Raw genomic sequence first — 16434 nt, forward strand, 5'->3', positions numbered from 1 at the left:
AAGATCTTTTAATGGTGAATTCCACTTAAGTGAACAGAAAATAACCTGCAAGGTGTCATGAAGTCTAGTCTATCACTTCTTTGTAGAACATGGAATCAATTTTTTTACTCTTTAAAGAAGAACTTGTAAACCATTTCCTGCCAACCAAGAACATCCCCAGCTATTCTTTATCTGAAGTTAATAAATGCAAAGTTTGTAATTTTTCTTGTACTCATGCAGTTATTTGTTTCTGACATATCGGGTTTTAAATAAAAAATTGGTATTCATCACTTGTAGTAATTTTTTTAAAGATTCAGAGTTGCTATCTGCCATTTCAATCTAATTCTTTTCTATTTGAAGCCCAAAAGCGACCAAGCAGTAAAGTTGCTGAATACTGGTAGTTAGGTCCGAGGTTTTAATCCTGCAAGCAGGCTGGCTGCATGAGCTTTTTCGTGGTTTTCCCCATGTGTAATGTGTATACAAGCCAGTTTCCCTTAGAACATCCTCCACGAAAGCATTTCTACCCTTAGGCAGATAGCCCTTGAGGCTTTGTTATAATCACAAAAACCAAACTTTTCTTTTTGAGCGTGTTCTTTCCTATTGCTTTTCTTAGCCTTTCTGTCCATTCAAGTACATATCAGATCATAAATTCAAATAAAAATTTCCATTTGAGATATCATCCATGCACAGATATTTTAAATGGGAAAAGCTGAAATGTATTAATAATCACCGCTGCTAGTTATTTTCAACCTTGGCTCATATCTCAGTGAACTGGCTTAGCTGCATGGAAGTTTTCATGTTATGTGTAACAATGAATACAAATAAGTTTCCAATAAAAAGTCTTCCACTTTCCATAAAAGGTATGTCTGTCATTAGGCAAGTATTGGATGCCTATGATTTCACTTTAACAACAAATGTCTCATTAGCAATAATCAGTGCGGCTTCAAACAACAGTCTTCAACCATCCACACAATCCAAACAGTTGTAAACCAAGTTCCACCATACCAAATGCCATTAACTTTGCAATACTTAGCCTATATCTCCAACATGCTTTCGACTCACTGTGGTGGCCCTCTATTCTCCATGCCTTATGGAACATCAGTCTTCCAAACAATCTTTTCAACATTATAAATGACTTAAGCAATTGCTATAGCATTATCTTATAATATCCTCATTTCTTTCAAAAGCAAGCAGGGGAATGCCCTCAGGAGTCTTGCATGAGAGCAGACCTCTGGAACATTGCTTTCAGTGAAATAATTAATCAAAACCGGCCATCCCACTAAAAAACAAGTGCATTTGCTGATGACATCACATTTGTTGTGAACAGCTGCTCGCATGCTTTACTCCAAGAAAACTGCAGAACCACAATTTATTACCAAATAAGTCTTTCTGAAAATCTATGATGGAAGAATTAGAAACATAAAAACTATAAAATACCTAGAAATTCACATTGGCCGAAAGCAAAATTTTGTCCATCGTCTCAAGATCAAAGCATGCACTTACCAAATAGGACTCAGTTTAAGACAAATGCATGGATACAAGTGAGGCTTGAGGCCCCCATATTACAAAATTTTTATATAACACTGTAATCACCAAAACAATGACTTAGGGTGCTGCCATTTGGGCCATACCTGCGATTGAATACAAAAAGAGAATTCTGACTTCAATTCAAAAACAGTCTACTTTATGCATAACATATGGATTTCATACAACTTCAGTTGCTGCACGTAACATTCTAGATGGAGCAACCGCTCTACGTCTACAAGCAATAGATGAAGCTATTTATACAACAGTCATGCAGTTAAAACAGAGCATTTCTTTTAATCACCATCTTTATAAGATTGGGGGTCATCCCTCTCCCTACAACAGAACATCCTGCTGTCTCGCATACAAGGATAAAATTACAGCAAGAAACAGCAGAGTCTATCAACAACAAAACCACAGCATTTATGGATGGCTTCAAAATACAGCATGTTTCAAAAAGAATATACGCATTTCGAATGCATATGTTTATTAAACTGTATAACATACGAATATGAAACTTTACACACATATGTACAAACCTCTCAAGTTCAGATTACAGATGTTCAATATGTCCTCCATCAGCGACATGAACAATATCACATCGATACTCAAATTCCTTCCAAACTCGGGCAAGCATGTCAGTCGTCACTGATGTTATGGCAGTACAGATCTGGTTCTTAACCTCTTCCAGGTACTGTGGGTGTGGTAGTACATAAACGTTGTCTTTAATGAAACCCCACAGGAAGAAGTCACAGGGTGTCAAATCTAGTGACCATGGAGGCCAGCTAAGACATGCTAAGTCGTCAGCTCCTTGACGACCAATCCAATGGTCAGTAGAATTCCATTCAGATAACCACACATTTGGCGACACCAGTGAGGGGGTGCCCCATCTTGTTGAAAAATGAAGTTGTCTTTGTACAGCCTCAGAAACAAACAGTTTTGTAACATAGCGAGATACTGCTGAACATTAACCGCGTTTCCATCGAAGAAGAATGGGCGGTAAACAGATAATCGGTATATCGCACAAAACACATTGATTTTGGGCAAATCTCGTACATTTTCAATGGCTGCATGTGGGTTCTGTAGGCCCCAAATTCGAACATTGTGTTTGTTTATATGACCACTAACAGGAAAAGTCGCTTCACTACTAAACATGATGCATTGTGCGAAAGTGTTATCGTTGTTAATAGCAGCAATAATCTCGTTACAAAATGTCACACGTTTGCGTTTGTCATCAGGATGCAGAGCCTGTAACAAATGTAATTTGTACGGCTTCATAACCAACCAGCAATTTGGTGTGTTTGGCTCAAAACACGCCAAATTGTTGTTGTAGGCAGTTGTAACTCCCGACTGGCTCGTCAAGTTGATTTTGAAGGCCTGCGTTGGAAAGCAGTTTGAATTCATGCAACATTTTCGTGGGGAACATGAGGGTGGCCAGGACTTTTTCTTTTACATACACATCCTGTATTTACAAATTGTTGATACCATCTGCGAATGTTCCATTCATTTGGAGAATCACTTTGGTATCTCAACTTGAAACATCTTTGCACTGTAATCACGGAATTGCACTTCGCAAACTCGAGAACACAAAATGATTTCTGCTGCAGAGTAGCCATTTTAAACATGTGACAGTTATCACACAAAACAGAAGACAACTGACATCTAGCGGCTATTAATATAAACTAGACTATGTATTCATTTCGCCAATAGCTGAGCTGAGGCGCAGTGATCAATAGTTTGGACAAAATAACACTTTGTAATACATATATTCTGTTTGAAACATGGTGTAGAAAGAAAAGTTGGATGTGCAGTCTACATCCCTATAGAAAAAAACCTCAAAAATTGTATAAAATAATTGTATAAAATGGTAAGGATACCTAAAAAACAGTAACAGCATTCATGAGGCAGACTTTCACAATAAAAGCTGCATTGAAAATAGCAAATGCCCAGGGAACCCCCCATATAAATTGAATATAAATCCCCCCTATAAATTAGAAATTTGTCCAAATAAACATGTACTATGGCACACATCTTATAGTAAATACCCAACTGTGATATCAAAGAAGTGTCATTCCTAACAATAGCCCATCACCTCTTCCATTGAAACTCAGCAATATACTAATTGCCTCATGATGGTATTAATTCTATAGATGTTTAGTGTGATGGGGCATTCCCTGTGCAATCCATTCATGGTGAACCCTCTGATGCCCCCCTTACTTCTGCTACCTACCTACCACATACCTTAGGCAAGTAGCCTTAGTTTATTTTAGTCTAATTTAAGTAACCCAATCCAGTCTGTCATTGTTTGGTCAGTCCTGTAGTGCGTTATTGTTTTGTCAGTCTAATTGAAAAATTCAGTATTTGCACTCTTTGACTAAATGCACTTAAGAATAAATTACTCATTTCTGTATGTTTTTAAGTTTAGGATTCTGCATTTCATTTTGTAGCTATGTTTACTTATAATTTTATAGATGGAAGTTCTTGAAGTAGCACTTGATCAGTGTGGTCCTGCAAGCAGTCGCCGCTTAGCATTTGTTGATAAAAATAGAGATTTGCATCTTCTAAACATCAGAGTTTCTCCAAATGCTGCTAAAAGAATAATGAAACTTGGTTAGTATTTTTAATCTCACACTTTCTAAATCTTTATGAAGTAATGCAGGTCATGACAGGAATTTAAAAATGATATATCTTTTGTATGTATATGAAATGTGTCAATATTCTAAGTACAGTCAAAAGTCATTAATTCGGACACCCATAATCCGGAATGATCTATACTCCAGACCTCAAACCTACAAACTTTCTGCGCATGCATCGCTTTGACACATGCGCATAGGTGTTTCGCCTGCGCGTAAAACCTTTATGGCTGCGAATATGGATGTGCGCAAGCACATAATACGTTTACGCATGCGCGTTTAATGTATAACGGACGGTATGAACTAAGCTAAAATTATCTAATTCAGTTAATGTTGCAGATTGCGTTATTCCTTAATCTTCAAATTGGATCCGGCTTATTATTTTTTGCAGACTGTTAGAGCAATTTTATAAAAGTAAGCTTGAACTTTCTACTACTATCTACAAAGCGAAAGTCGAAATCTATTTATCAATATCACGCTGCTCTGCGGCAGGGGGGGGGCAGAAACGTGGCGGCGCGCAATGAATTGGAAGTTGATCTGTCAGCACTATCCTTATCTTCAGAGCAAATGTTTTTATTTTATTTGGCTTATAATTCCTTAATGAATGTAGTATTTCATCTAGATGTACACCATCTTTGATATGATTTAAATCAAGTTCCTTGTCATTATTATTCGCTTCCGATAGTGAAGAAAGTGACAGAGAGGTTATTGAAAATGAAAACATTTCGATTGACAAATTAGTCGGTATTCTCGACACAGCAATTATAGGACTTGAACAGCGGAACTTTGTAACTAAACAAGAAATTATGTCTGTTTAATAGAATTAAATAGAAAGTATTATCACATGAAATGAAGCAACTTAAACAACTTACATTGAAAGAAATGTTTAATAAAGTAAACAAATAAATATTAAGCTTTTTCTTTTTGTAAATTTTGATACCCTTTAGATCATAATTGTTCTTTATTTCATGAATTACGGTTTCATATTTTAATTTTGTAATTTCTGCATGCCATCTTACCAGATTTAAACTGATGATCTATAATCCGGAAAAATCGATAATCCGGAATCGCCGAAGTCCCGACGAGTCTGGATTAACGACTTTTGACTGTATATCAAAAGATAGAAACAATTTTATGTTTAAACACAAGTTTAGACATTTATCTTTATAAAACATTTGTAGTTTGTTTTATTTTAGAAGACAGAAATTATTTGTTATTGAATTAGAATTATGCATGAAATTAGTTTTTGCATATGTTAGATTGTCTGCCATGCTTTTATATCACTGCCATGGATACTTTCGTTTTCCTGTCTGCTTTAAAGTCTTTCAAAAGAATACTTAGTTACTTTTTTTGCTTATCTGTCATGCATTAAATTGAATAAATATTGTTAAAATATCTGTTTGTATAAGATCTCTTCATTTTAATTTTCTTCGCACACAAGATGTATTTTTTTAATGCTAGAAATCTGTGTATTGCATTCAAGTAATTTTTTAATAAAAATTCACACTGAATTTTTTCACTTTGATATTCTAATCTTTTAAATGTAAATAAATTAAAGAGACATAAATATTACACAAATAATTTTAAGCATTGTAACAAAAGTACAGCATTTGTTTAAATTTCTATTTATTCTTTATCAATTTAATTATAATTTATTATAATAAAATAGAAGAAAGTAAGAACAAAAACTTACCTTAGTATAGCAGCAGAAGTTATTATTATTATTATTATTATTATTATTATTATTGGAAAATATTTGAGTGTACAGTTTTCTTGAGAGCATAGTTTATCTGCTGACATGTTTTAGGACACACAAACAGCTACTTCATCTATAATTTTCTTTGCTGCTTAAACAAGGTTGAAAGGATTGATTTATAAAATGACTATAAATAATTTTATAAGCAGAGGTTAAATTAGATGGAATCAAGTTAATAAGGTCTTGCATAACATAATATATATATTAATAGCAAAGAAAACATGGTTGAAAAATTCCACATTTTGAAATATCTGCTATTTTTATTAATGTTACATATATATACATATATTCTGTATAGTGTGAACTTTCTGTTTGTAAAAATTTATTGCAGATTTTCTTACCCATAGCTATGTTATCTGAAAATGTGTGTAATTATTTAGTAAATTTATGCCCCATTCATTACAGCATTTTATTCAAAATAGAAACGTCATTAGAGAACTAACTATCTTATTAATATCGTCCACCAGTGGTCGAGCGGTAAAGTCGCCGAACACTGGTAGTTCAGTCCGAGGTTCGAATCCCGCAAACGGGCTGGCTGCATGGGTGTTTTCGTGGTTTTCCCCATGTGTAACGTGTATACAAGCCAGTTTCCCTTAGAAAGTCCTCCATGAAGGCATCTCTCCCCTTAGGCAGATAGCCCTAGTGTGCTTTGCCATAATTATATACACCACCACCACCTCATTAATATCAATAGTAGATATGCTTTCAGCATCAAATTTTGTTAATACTTCTCTGGCTATAACTTTATACATTCAGATTTTTAGATGTTTGTTAGACAGATATGTGGAGCACCAAACTGCTAAGAAAGCTGTCAAAATAATTTACCTGATGATTCAATAAATGCTTCTAAGATCTTCCAGAAATGCTAGTATAGTTTGCAGAACCTTTATTCCTCCCCCCCATCATGAAGTCCATGGTTAACTACTTTAGAATGTTTTTCTTCTTTGAGGAGTTAATGATCAAGTAATACTATTTTATCATTCTTTGGGATTGTTAAATTATGAAAGCATCTTATATTTTTTTTTTGGCGGCTCCTGTTCCATTACTGTAAATTATTAAGCTGAAATATAAATGGAAGGTATGAATATGTATACGTAAATGTATAATTAATGTAGACCTATAAGAAAATTCTCTTTTACTCTCTAATTATATATTTGTGAAAGTATTTTCCTAGTGGTATAAGTTTTAAAGAATGAACTTATAATGTAAAATACACTTAGTTCATTTTGTTCCTGGTATTATTATTCACTACCTTAAGTAGTGTATCATGCTCATTTCTACCATTCCTTTGCCTTTTCCAAAGTTCTCTTCTTATACTTTTATCTTAAGTTAATCTACCAGCTAGGTATTTACATATGAGATACCAAGGTATTTCAATATTTTAAAAAGTAACTAATATGCACCAAGTGAATGTCAGTTTGAGCATGTGGAACAAATTTAATTAAAAAAAGAACTTGCTAAACAGGAAAAAAAGATAATTTATTTTTAAAAATTTTCCTGCAATGAACACTTAAATTATGTCTGATTATAATGCTTGTTCTTTTAGGTGTAATGATGCATTCTATTAAATGGAATGATAATTCAAATATGTTGTCTGCATTGCAAGATGGAAAACTGATTATTTTCTACTACCCAGCTGTTGTCTTTATTGATAAAAATCTATTATCCCTTACTGTTATGCAAAAAGATGACAGGTATTTCTTATTTGGTTGTTAAAACTACTTATGAAAAAAAATTAATTTTACTTTCACCATAAATTAAATTTTTAATCTATGGATTTTGTGTATTTATGCTATTAGTATAAATATTCATATATTATTATTTATGCTACTAGTATAAATATTCATATATTATTATTTATGGTACTAGTATAAATATTCATATATTATTATTTATGCTATTAGCATAAATAATAATATACATATATATGTATTATTTATGCTATTAGCATAAATAATAATATATCAAAAAAGTAAACTTTTGTATTCATTACTATTCTGTAAAATTTGAAATTGAATCAATGATATATAATATCAATCACCGCAAAACTTTTATCATTTTAAATATGTGTAATGAAATTTTTCAAAGCATAATTGAGATTTTTCTCTTTCCAGTAACTGGCTAACTTGAAAGTATAACATCCTTTACAAAATTCAGTTTTGACTTTAACAGCTTTATTTAACTCTCTCTCTCTCTCGTTTTTTAAATTCAATTTCAAAAGGGGAGAGTTATTAAATAACTTATACACACAAATATATATGTTGTTGAGAATAATTTTTAGATTTATGCTTTGCACCACAGGAAAGTATTTTTTGGATTCTTTCATCACTGTTTGCTATAAACTGTCTATCAAAAACACACAAATAAAAAAAGAATCCCCAAACTCAGTATTTTTAAGTTTTAGATTAAAAAAGTTGATAAATATAATATAAAAACAGCTTACATTTTTACATGTAAGTCACACATTTTTATTTGCCCACCATTGGCCTTTTTAATGATTTCATACGTTAGGAATTCTTTCTTCCCAAATACATGCGATATCTGTCAGTTGGAAATTTTTAATGTGAGCTTTGTTCGCTTGTGCTCCCTGTGGTTTATAACTGAAAAATGTGCTAAGTTCGCTGATGACCATCAAAAGGTTAAAATCATGAAACCACAGGCATGGCTTATTTTGCAGTGATAGTGTAATAATTCTGTTGTAAATTTAAAAGTTTCACTTTGCATAGCATAAATGTGAGTTTCTTTTATATAACTCTCTCAAATGGCATCATTCTCTAGACCTGGAATTTCCAAACCTTTTTCTGCATCAACTCTTCTTAAAAGAATGACTTTTTTTCTTTGGTCCCCTTACATTTTTTCTATAATATACAGCATACAACATAATCATGATACAAATAATTGGAAATAAATAACTTAAAGATAGCAACTAAACTAAGAATATGACCAAAAGTTTTGAAAACGAATGGTAGTTAGATTTATTTTTTGCATTATTATTATATTTGATTTTACGAATGTTAACAAGTTTATTGAAAACAAAAATCACACATTCTGACTGTACAAAAGTTTGATTTTAATTAATGTAAAGTCTGAATTTGATGTACTGAGGCAATTTTCTTTAAATATTTGGCATAAAATTACTTAATTTAATTCTTAAATCATCTCATTCAAAAGTATTCAAGTTGTTTCTTATTTTTCATTGTAAACATTATTAAATTCACTGAAGCCTGCTTCCAATAGGTAAGACGAAGGAAGAATCATAATGTTGATTCGATAACAACTTTTAGTTTGGGAAATTTCTCTTGATGACTCATGATGACAAAATGCATGTGATAGCTAAATTTCTAAATTTCAAAATTTAGCTATCACATGCATTTTGAATAAGACATATTCAATGCAGTCAGCTCTTCTTGCATCATAATATCGAGATCAGATATACAGTACAAAGTCTTTAATCTGGACTCGTCGGGACTTCAGCGATTCCGGATTTGGGGTTTTTCCGAATTATAGATCATTAATTTAAATCTGGTAAGATGGCATGCAGAAATTATAAAATTAAAAATATGAAACTGTAATTTATGAAATAAAGAGCAATAATGATCTAAAGGGTATCAAAATTTACGAAAAAAAAGCTTAATATTTATTTGTTTCTTTCAATGTAAGTTGTTTCGTTTTATGTACTAATACTTTCTCTTTAATTCTATAAACAGATATAATTTCTTGTTCAGTTACAAAATTCTGCTGTTCAAGTCCTGTAATTACTGTGCCGAGAATACTGACTAACTTTTCAATCGAATTTTTTTGTTTTCACTAACCTCTTTGTCACTTTCTTCATGCCTTTATCCATTTTTTGCAGCAATTCCACTTTTTGTTTGATGGACATCGAAACATGCTTTTGCTTTGTAGATCCTTTGGCAGCTCCAGAATCAGAAACTCTTTTTGACATAATTGAAAGTTTAAGCTTACTTTTTATAAAATTGCTCTAACGGTCTGCAAAAAATAATAAGCCGGATCCAATTAGAAGATTAAGGAACAATGCAATCTGCAACATTAACTGAAATAGATAATTAGATAATTTTAGCTTAGCTTATACCGTCCGTTATACATTAAACATGCATTCGTAAACGTACTATGCGCATGCGTAAACGTATTATGCACATGTGTAAATGCTATGCATGTGCATTACACTACGCATGCACAGAAAGTTTGTAGCTTTGAGGTCTGGATTATAGATCATTCCAGATTATGGACATCTGGATTAAAGACTTTGTACTGTATTGCAGTTTTTGTGTAATATAAGGAAAAACATCCCTTATATTTATTTGATTTTTTACTTATTACATTTTGTAACTTTATATCAATGAATAATTAATTATCAATTTTATTTCTAAACTTTATAATCAATAATATCTTAATTAGGCCAATGCATCTACAGCTATCTAATCTTTGATCATCACAGACCTTGCTAAAACTTTCATCATCTTCCAGTCGAAACCTGCTCTGAAACCTCTGATAGGGTTTTGAATGCTTTATCATAGCCTATCATACATGCATTGGCAAAATGCATGATATTTTTGGTCAGTCTGAATTTTGCTATTATCAAGACATCAAGTAGTAGCAAACATCTGTTTTAATGCATTAGTAATAAAATATAATAGATGGTGAAGAAGAATTTTTCTAGATATAATCAAAAAGTAATATAGAATATGTCTTTTAAAATTAGAATTATCAGTAGGTGTCTGGCTACTTTTTGCATTGTGTTACATTACCATAACATTAATCAGCCACACAGTGTGGCTTGTTCTCATGGTTATTCCCCCTCCCCCCCTTCATGAAAAAGGAGGGTTTTTTATGTTTTAAAATGTACCTGTTAAATCATAAAAGTTTATTCCATGTTGTGTGATTAAAAAATAATATGCAAATTTTCCATTAACTTCTATTCTTTGTTTTATTTTATAAAATGTGCTTACTTGATATAATACTTTGTGAATTAAAATAAATTTTAAAAATGCTTTAATAATTATTATAGTTTATGAAAGAGATATCACCTATAGAGGGTAAATCGTATTTATATTTAAAAAGGCAATTTAAAACAATAACTAACAAAATGTTTGGAAAAGAGTTAAGTAAAACCAAATATCTTTCAGGTTTTCAAGATACAGGTTAACAGTTACACTACATAGCACATTTTGCACTATGTAGTGCGGTTTTGGTCGATTAATTTTTGCCCTGACAGAAATATGAACAATGACATAAATGTTTTATATTTGTTAATATCATCTGCTACAAAAGAATGACAATTTGTAGTCTGTTTTTGTAATTGAACAGATAATTCTGACTTAAATTTACAAATACAGAGTTTAGTGTATTTGATGCCTTTAAGAAGTTCACATGGGGCCTAAAACTTTTAATTCAAATGGCAAAATCTGTTAATTACCTACAACTTATTATCAACTCAGAAAGCATATTTTATGAACAAAATATACTAAATTTAGTGCAGAATGGAAGAAATGCCTTAGAAGTCTCATATCTATGCTGAAAAATAACTTAGTATTTCTGTATATGGGTTCTGTCTTGTCTGGCTAAAAGGAAAAAATCATGATATGCATTACTTTTTGACCATGCCTTATACCTATCAAGTTGCTTTCAATTATATAATATTTATGTAATTTTGAACCCTCACCAGTTTTGAACAAAGAAAACTATATTGCATTTATTTTACATCATTATTTATTAATATCTGTTGATTTATGTATATTCATTTTTCATTCACATATTACTCGATTTGAAAATACTTCAGAATTATAAAAAATGCTATAAATTTGAATGAAGTTTTTATTGTAAATGCAACATAATTGCATTTTCATGATGCTTTCTTCCAGTGATTTTGGTAAAAATCCAAAGATAGTAAGCTTTGTTGGGAACCATATCAGTATTAGAAGAGCTGATGGATCACTTGTGTCTTCTGCTGTCTCACCATATCCTTCTGTGCTTCATGGATATGTTTCATCGCACAGATGGGATGATGCAGTTAGGCTTTGTAGATATATTAAAGTAAGAAAAAGTTATGGTGTGTTACAGTTTTTCCCCAACTTTAGTCTTAAATAATATATTTTTAGTTCACATTAGTTTAATTTAGGATAAATTAGATCTTTTTTTGGGGGGGGGATTTGAAGATACTTACATAGTGTAACCACCTTAGTAGAAGTTGCCAAATTTTCAATATATGCATATCCATTATATCCCAAACATATCCAAAACATATCTATTACAATTCTTCAGTTTTAACAAGCAACTTTACCATTTTTGTGTGCATTATTTTTATCATATTTAAAATTTTTAATAAGCAAAATGTAATATTTCTTTGCATTAAACATAATTTTAAATATGTACTTGTGTAATTTACCTACAGTGGAAAAAGTTGCACTAATATTTCTGCATAAATACAGTAATCTGATGCAAAATCATTAGCTGACTTAACTCAGAACAACTGCCCTGAATTCTTAAAGTATTTACTATGAAATTTCTCACAGAACAAAAGAAACAAACACCCACAGTTAAGTAGGTTTATTGATTGATTTTATTTAGACACTTAAATTAGAAATTGTTTTAAATTATAAATAATTAGAAATAAAGACCTAATTAAAGTATAAAATATATATGTAATAAACAAGTTTCTGCTATTCTCTGTCTCCATACTTTTTCTTCTGTAAAATTTGTTACACTGCACCAATTATGGTTGCACCTACACGTAAATACTGATTTAATTTCCTTTTAATGTAAGTTGTATTTTTGACATGTTTAAAAAGTTTTAAATTAATTTTAATAAACAAGTTTAATGTCCGAAGGTAATTTCTTAATTTAAATCATTGTCAAATATGTAAAAATTAATGTAGTGTTTTCAAATTTTTTTAATGCATCCGTGTTTAAGAAATATGTGATTAATCTACGATCAGTAAACTAAATGCTTGTATAACTTTATTCTATTAAAATTATACAAGCTTTCCACTTACCTGAAAAATCAGGGAAAATACAATCTTTCTCTCTCTCTCTCTCTCTTTTTTTTTATTTATTTTTTTTTTATTAATCAATAAAAGTTTGCTTTTTTTCCCCCAAAAAAGTCAGGGAAACCTTCAGCTGATTGGTGACTTTCCAGAGAAGTCACTTCTGACTTCCATGCTTCAGTATATTGGTGAAAAACATTTGTTTAGTTAGCTTTAGTACTATTTAGTTCATAAATAATGACCCCCTCCCAAAAAAAAACATCTTTTGAGAAGCATGAAAATTTCACAAGAAAAACAAATAATTTGTATGTGAATATTTACTTCATTATATCAGATATATAACTATTGTGAAATGAGTTAAAAAGAAAGCATGCAGATCCTCATGTACTCAGACATGAATGTGGTATGTGCATTTGTGGGTTAGTTATCACTGCTTGTAATACACAAAAATACTCCCAAAACATGGCAAGTCTACTGGCTGTTGAAATCGGGAAGGAAGGTACCAAGTTTTTTTATCAACCTTATTGAATTTTCTAGTAAGCATATAAAATTATTCATTTAATTATGCATAATTTGTTAACTAGTTCATAATGTTTGGATAGGGAAGTTGTTCCACTTTGTCATGAAAAGGAAAGTCATAGAAATTAAAAGTTGAAATTCAGCACGAATCCCAGTTATACATAAAATGTACTAGCATAACACATGTAGAATCATAAACAAAATGGATATATTTTGGAAACATAATAGACTTTACATGAATCAAACTTATTGTGAAAATTTAGTGAGAAAATGGAATGTAGAGACTTTTTTAATATGTATTGAAGTTACATTTAAATTCTTTTAGCTTAGAATGTTTTAGATAATGATTTGTTACTTAAGCTAGTTAATATTTAATTTTTTAAATTAATTAAGAGGGCGGAAGAAGGGAGGAAATGTGCTCATGTATTGCTGTGAGAAAATTGCATTAAACACTTTTTCTCATTTGATTACATATAGTCATTAATTACAAAGAAATGTGTTAAGATTTTCTGTAAGACTTTTTAGAGGTTTAAACTGAGATGAATAATGTTTGCTTGTTTTATTTAGGATGAAGCTTTATGGGCTTGTTTAGCTGGTATGTCCATTTCATCCAAAGATCTGAAGACAGCAGAAATAGCATATGCTGCCATTAAAGAGGTAAATTAATTTTTGTAATTGGTCACTTCTTTGATTGTGTGCTAATTAGCCGTCTTTATAGGGAAAATGCATATATTCTAATGCATAATGCTTGGTAAAAAATGCATATATTCTCCAAAATCAATCTGTTTATCTAAGAGGTATTTAAAAAATATTCTCCTTTGAGCTTTGAATACATGCAAGAGTCAACAAGTAAAGTGAACATACCCTTCTTTGTATAATACGATAAAAAAATCACTATTTAATGTAGTCTCCATCTAGCTCAATGCAGGTGTGTCAATGCTTCACTAATGATTTCAGTCAAGCCAGAAATCTGCAATGAAAGGAAAACCACAGTTGTAGTTATGTCTAAAAGGAGTAAAGCGAACGAAAAGGTAGCGCCATCTCTTGGTAGAAATAATAATGAAAATTGAAAAATTAAGTTAATAGAATTTTAAAAGTGTTAGGAAGGATTGTATTGGATTTAAAGTCATTAACTAAGAAGCATAAAACTTTGTGAATGGGAAAGCTTCAAGAAAACCCAATTCAATGATGGTAAAAGCTTTTGGGATAATTTTTGCAGACCCAAAGTCAAAACTGTGATAAAATTTCCAGCTATGATTAGCAAATGAAGATTTGTTAACTCTGCCTTTTTGGAAATAAAAGATTCTTGTTCCTTGATGTGAAACTTTAATACTCTTTTAGTTTGTCTGATATATCTCAAACCACATTGGCAAAATATGTGGTAAATTCCCCAAGAATTAAAGTCAGAAATGGAATCTTAGAGAATCAGACCATGGGTTTTATTGATAAGTAAGTAACTGATCTGAAATTCGAACTTCTGGAGAATCCATGTAATTTTATAACTGACAGAAGGATAAAATCGAAGCATGACAAGCTTATTATGTTATTTCTAACAGTAGAATGTCTTCTTTGATGGCAACATGAAATTTTTTAAAAGCTTTATCAATGATCACGGGAGATAATCTTTGGTTAATGGTAAGTGATCTCTAATAATTGAATCCATTAGCAAGCAGGGATTCTGAGAAACAAACCTGGAAAGTGTGAAATCCATGATAGTAAAAAAAAAGCCATTTTCTGCTTAGCTGGGTGACATGACATAGAACGGAAGACAAACAAACAGAAAAAAGGTTTACAGCAAACATCACTGCTGCAATCATATTCATTGTGCGTTATAAAAATGTGAAGAAAGGGAAGGGTATTGTCAGATTCAGTTTCAAAAGGGAATCAGATAGCTGGATAACTCAAATTTATAACAAGTGGAATCTGGGATAAATTTTCTTTATTACCATTAAAAAGTATGAAAATGTGGTCTACATAGCAAATCCAGAGACAAAAAGATAGTTTCCTAAATATTTGACCTCAAAATAGTGCATGTAAATGTCATCAAATACAGGACTGAGAGGATTTTCCATAGTTAATGATTCAATTTAGGGATAATATTTATTTCAGAAAACAAAGTAGGTTTGACTCAGAGAGACTTTTGTAAGAGAAATTCACTCTTCGATTTCAATATATCTGAAATGGAATTCTCAAAGCTCAATAGTTTCAAGACATTTTAGTGCTTCTACTAGAACATTATCAAACAGTGATTTAACATTAAAAAAAACCACAATATGTGTGTGTGTTTTCATTGTGGATGGAGTATGTTCACATTGATGGATTTTTTGTATACACTGGAAGTTTACATACATTGGTAGAATCACGAAACTGATAAATGCAGACCCATATTGTGTGATTCCTTAGAGATCTTTGAGAGAAGAACACCTAGAGAAATTCTGACCTCATGAACATTAAAACAGCCATTAAGTCTTCTCGTACACCCCCAACCTTGTTTAAAATATCATTTATTTCACCTATTGCTAGCTGTGCTAGGTCTTATGTTCTCCCCCAAAGTCTACAAAATTGGAACTACGTTTCAACTTACAATTTCCAACTTAGTAATGGCATCACTCTCTTTGGCCAAAGGTTTAATTTCCATATTTTCTTCTTTACGTTTTAATAATATACTCACTGTAAAACATACTTTTGAATTCATTGACAAACTTAAAGATATTTCTCCTCTGTACTTCATTATGATTTCTTTTGATGTTAAATCTCTGATTAATAATGTTCCAGCCGAAGGAGCACTAAGAGTCTTGAAACTGGACTTTGAGGGTTCCATTTAACACATCCTGAAATTGAAGTGTTAATTTCTCTTAAAGTCTCTTTGAGTCAAACCCACTTTGTTTTTTAAAATTAATATTATCACCAAACTAAAGGATTAGTTATGGGTAATTCTCTCAGGCCTGTATTTGCTGACATTTTTATGTGCTATTTTGAGGTCAAATTATTTGAGAAACTGTCCTTTTGTCTCTCAGTTTGC

The 16434-nt window shown here is 31.3% G+C and overlaps 1 protein-coding gene across 7 annotated transcripts in view; it reads left to right on the forward strand.

Moving 5' to 3' along the window:
• Oseg5 (intraflagellar transport protein Oseg5) overlaps positions 1-16434 on the forward strand; it is a 111128-nt gene that overhangs the window by 40944 nt on the left and 53750 nt on the right. For all 7 annotated transcript variants that reach the window (XM_085819347.1, XM_085819351.1, XM_085819353.1 and 4 more), the window contains 4 exons: positions 3975-4113; positions 7439-7586; positions 11772-11943; positions 13980-14069. In XM_085819347.1, the coding sequence (XP_085675473.1) occupies positions 3975-4113; positions 7439-7586; positions 11772-11943; positions 13980-14069 (549 nt within the window). The remainder of the gene's footprint in view (positions 1-3974; positions 4114-7438; positions 7587-11771; positions 11944-13979; positions 14070-16434) is intronic.

This window comes from Stegodyphus dumicola, chromosome 6 (assembly GCF_044657685.1).
Source record: "Stegodyphus dumicola isolate Sdum_Otavi_A_Nest chromosome 6, ASM4465768v1".
Taxonomy (NCBI): domain Eukaryota; kingdom Metazoa; phylum Arthropoda; class Arachnida; order Araneae; family Eresidae; genus Stegodyphus; species Stegodyphus dumicola.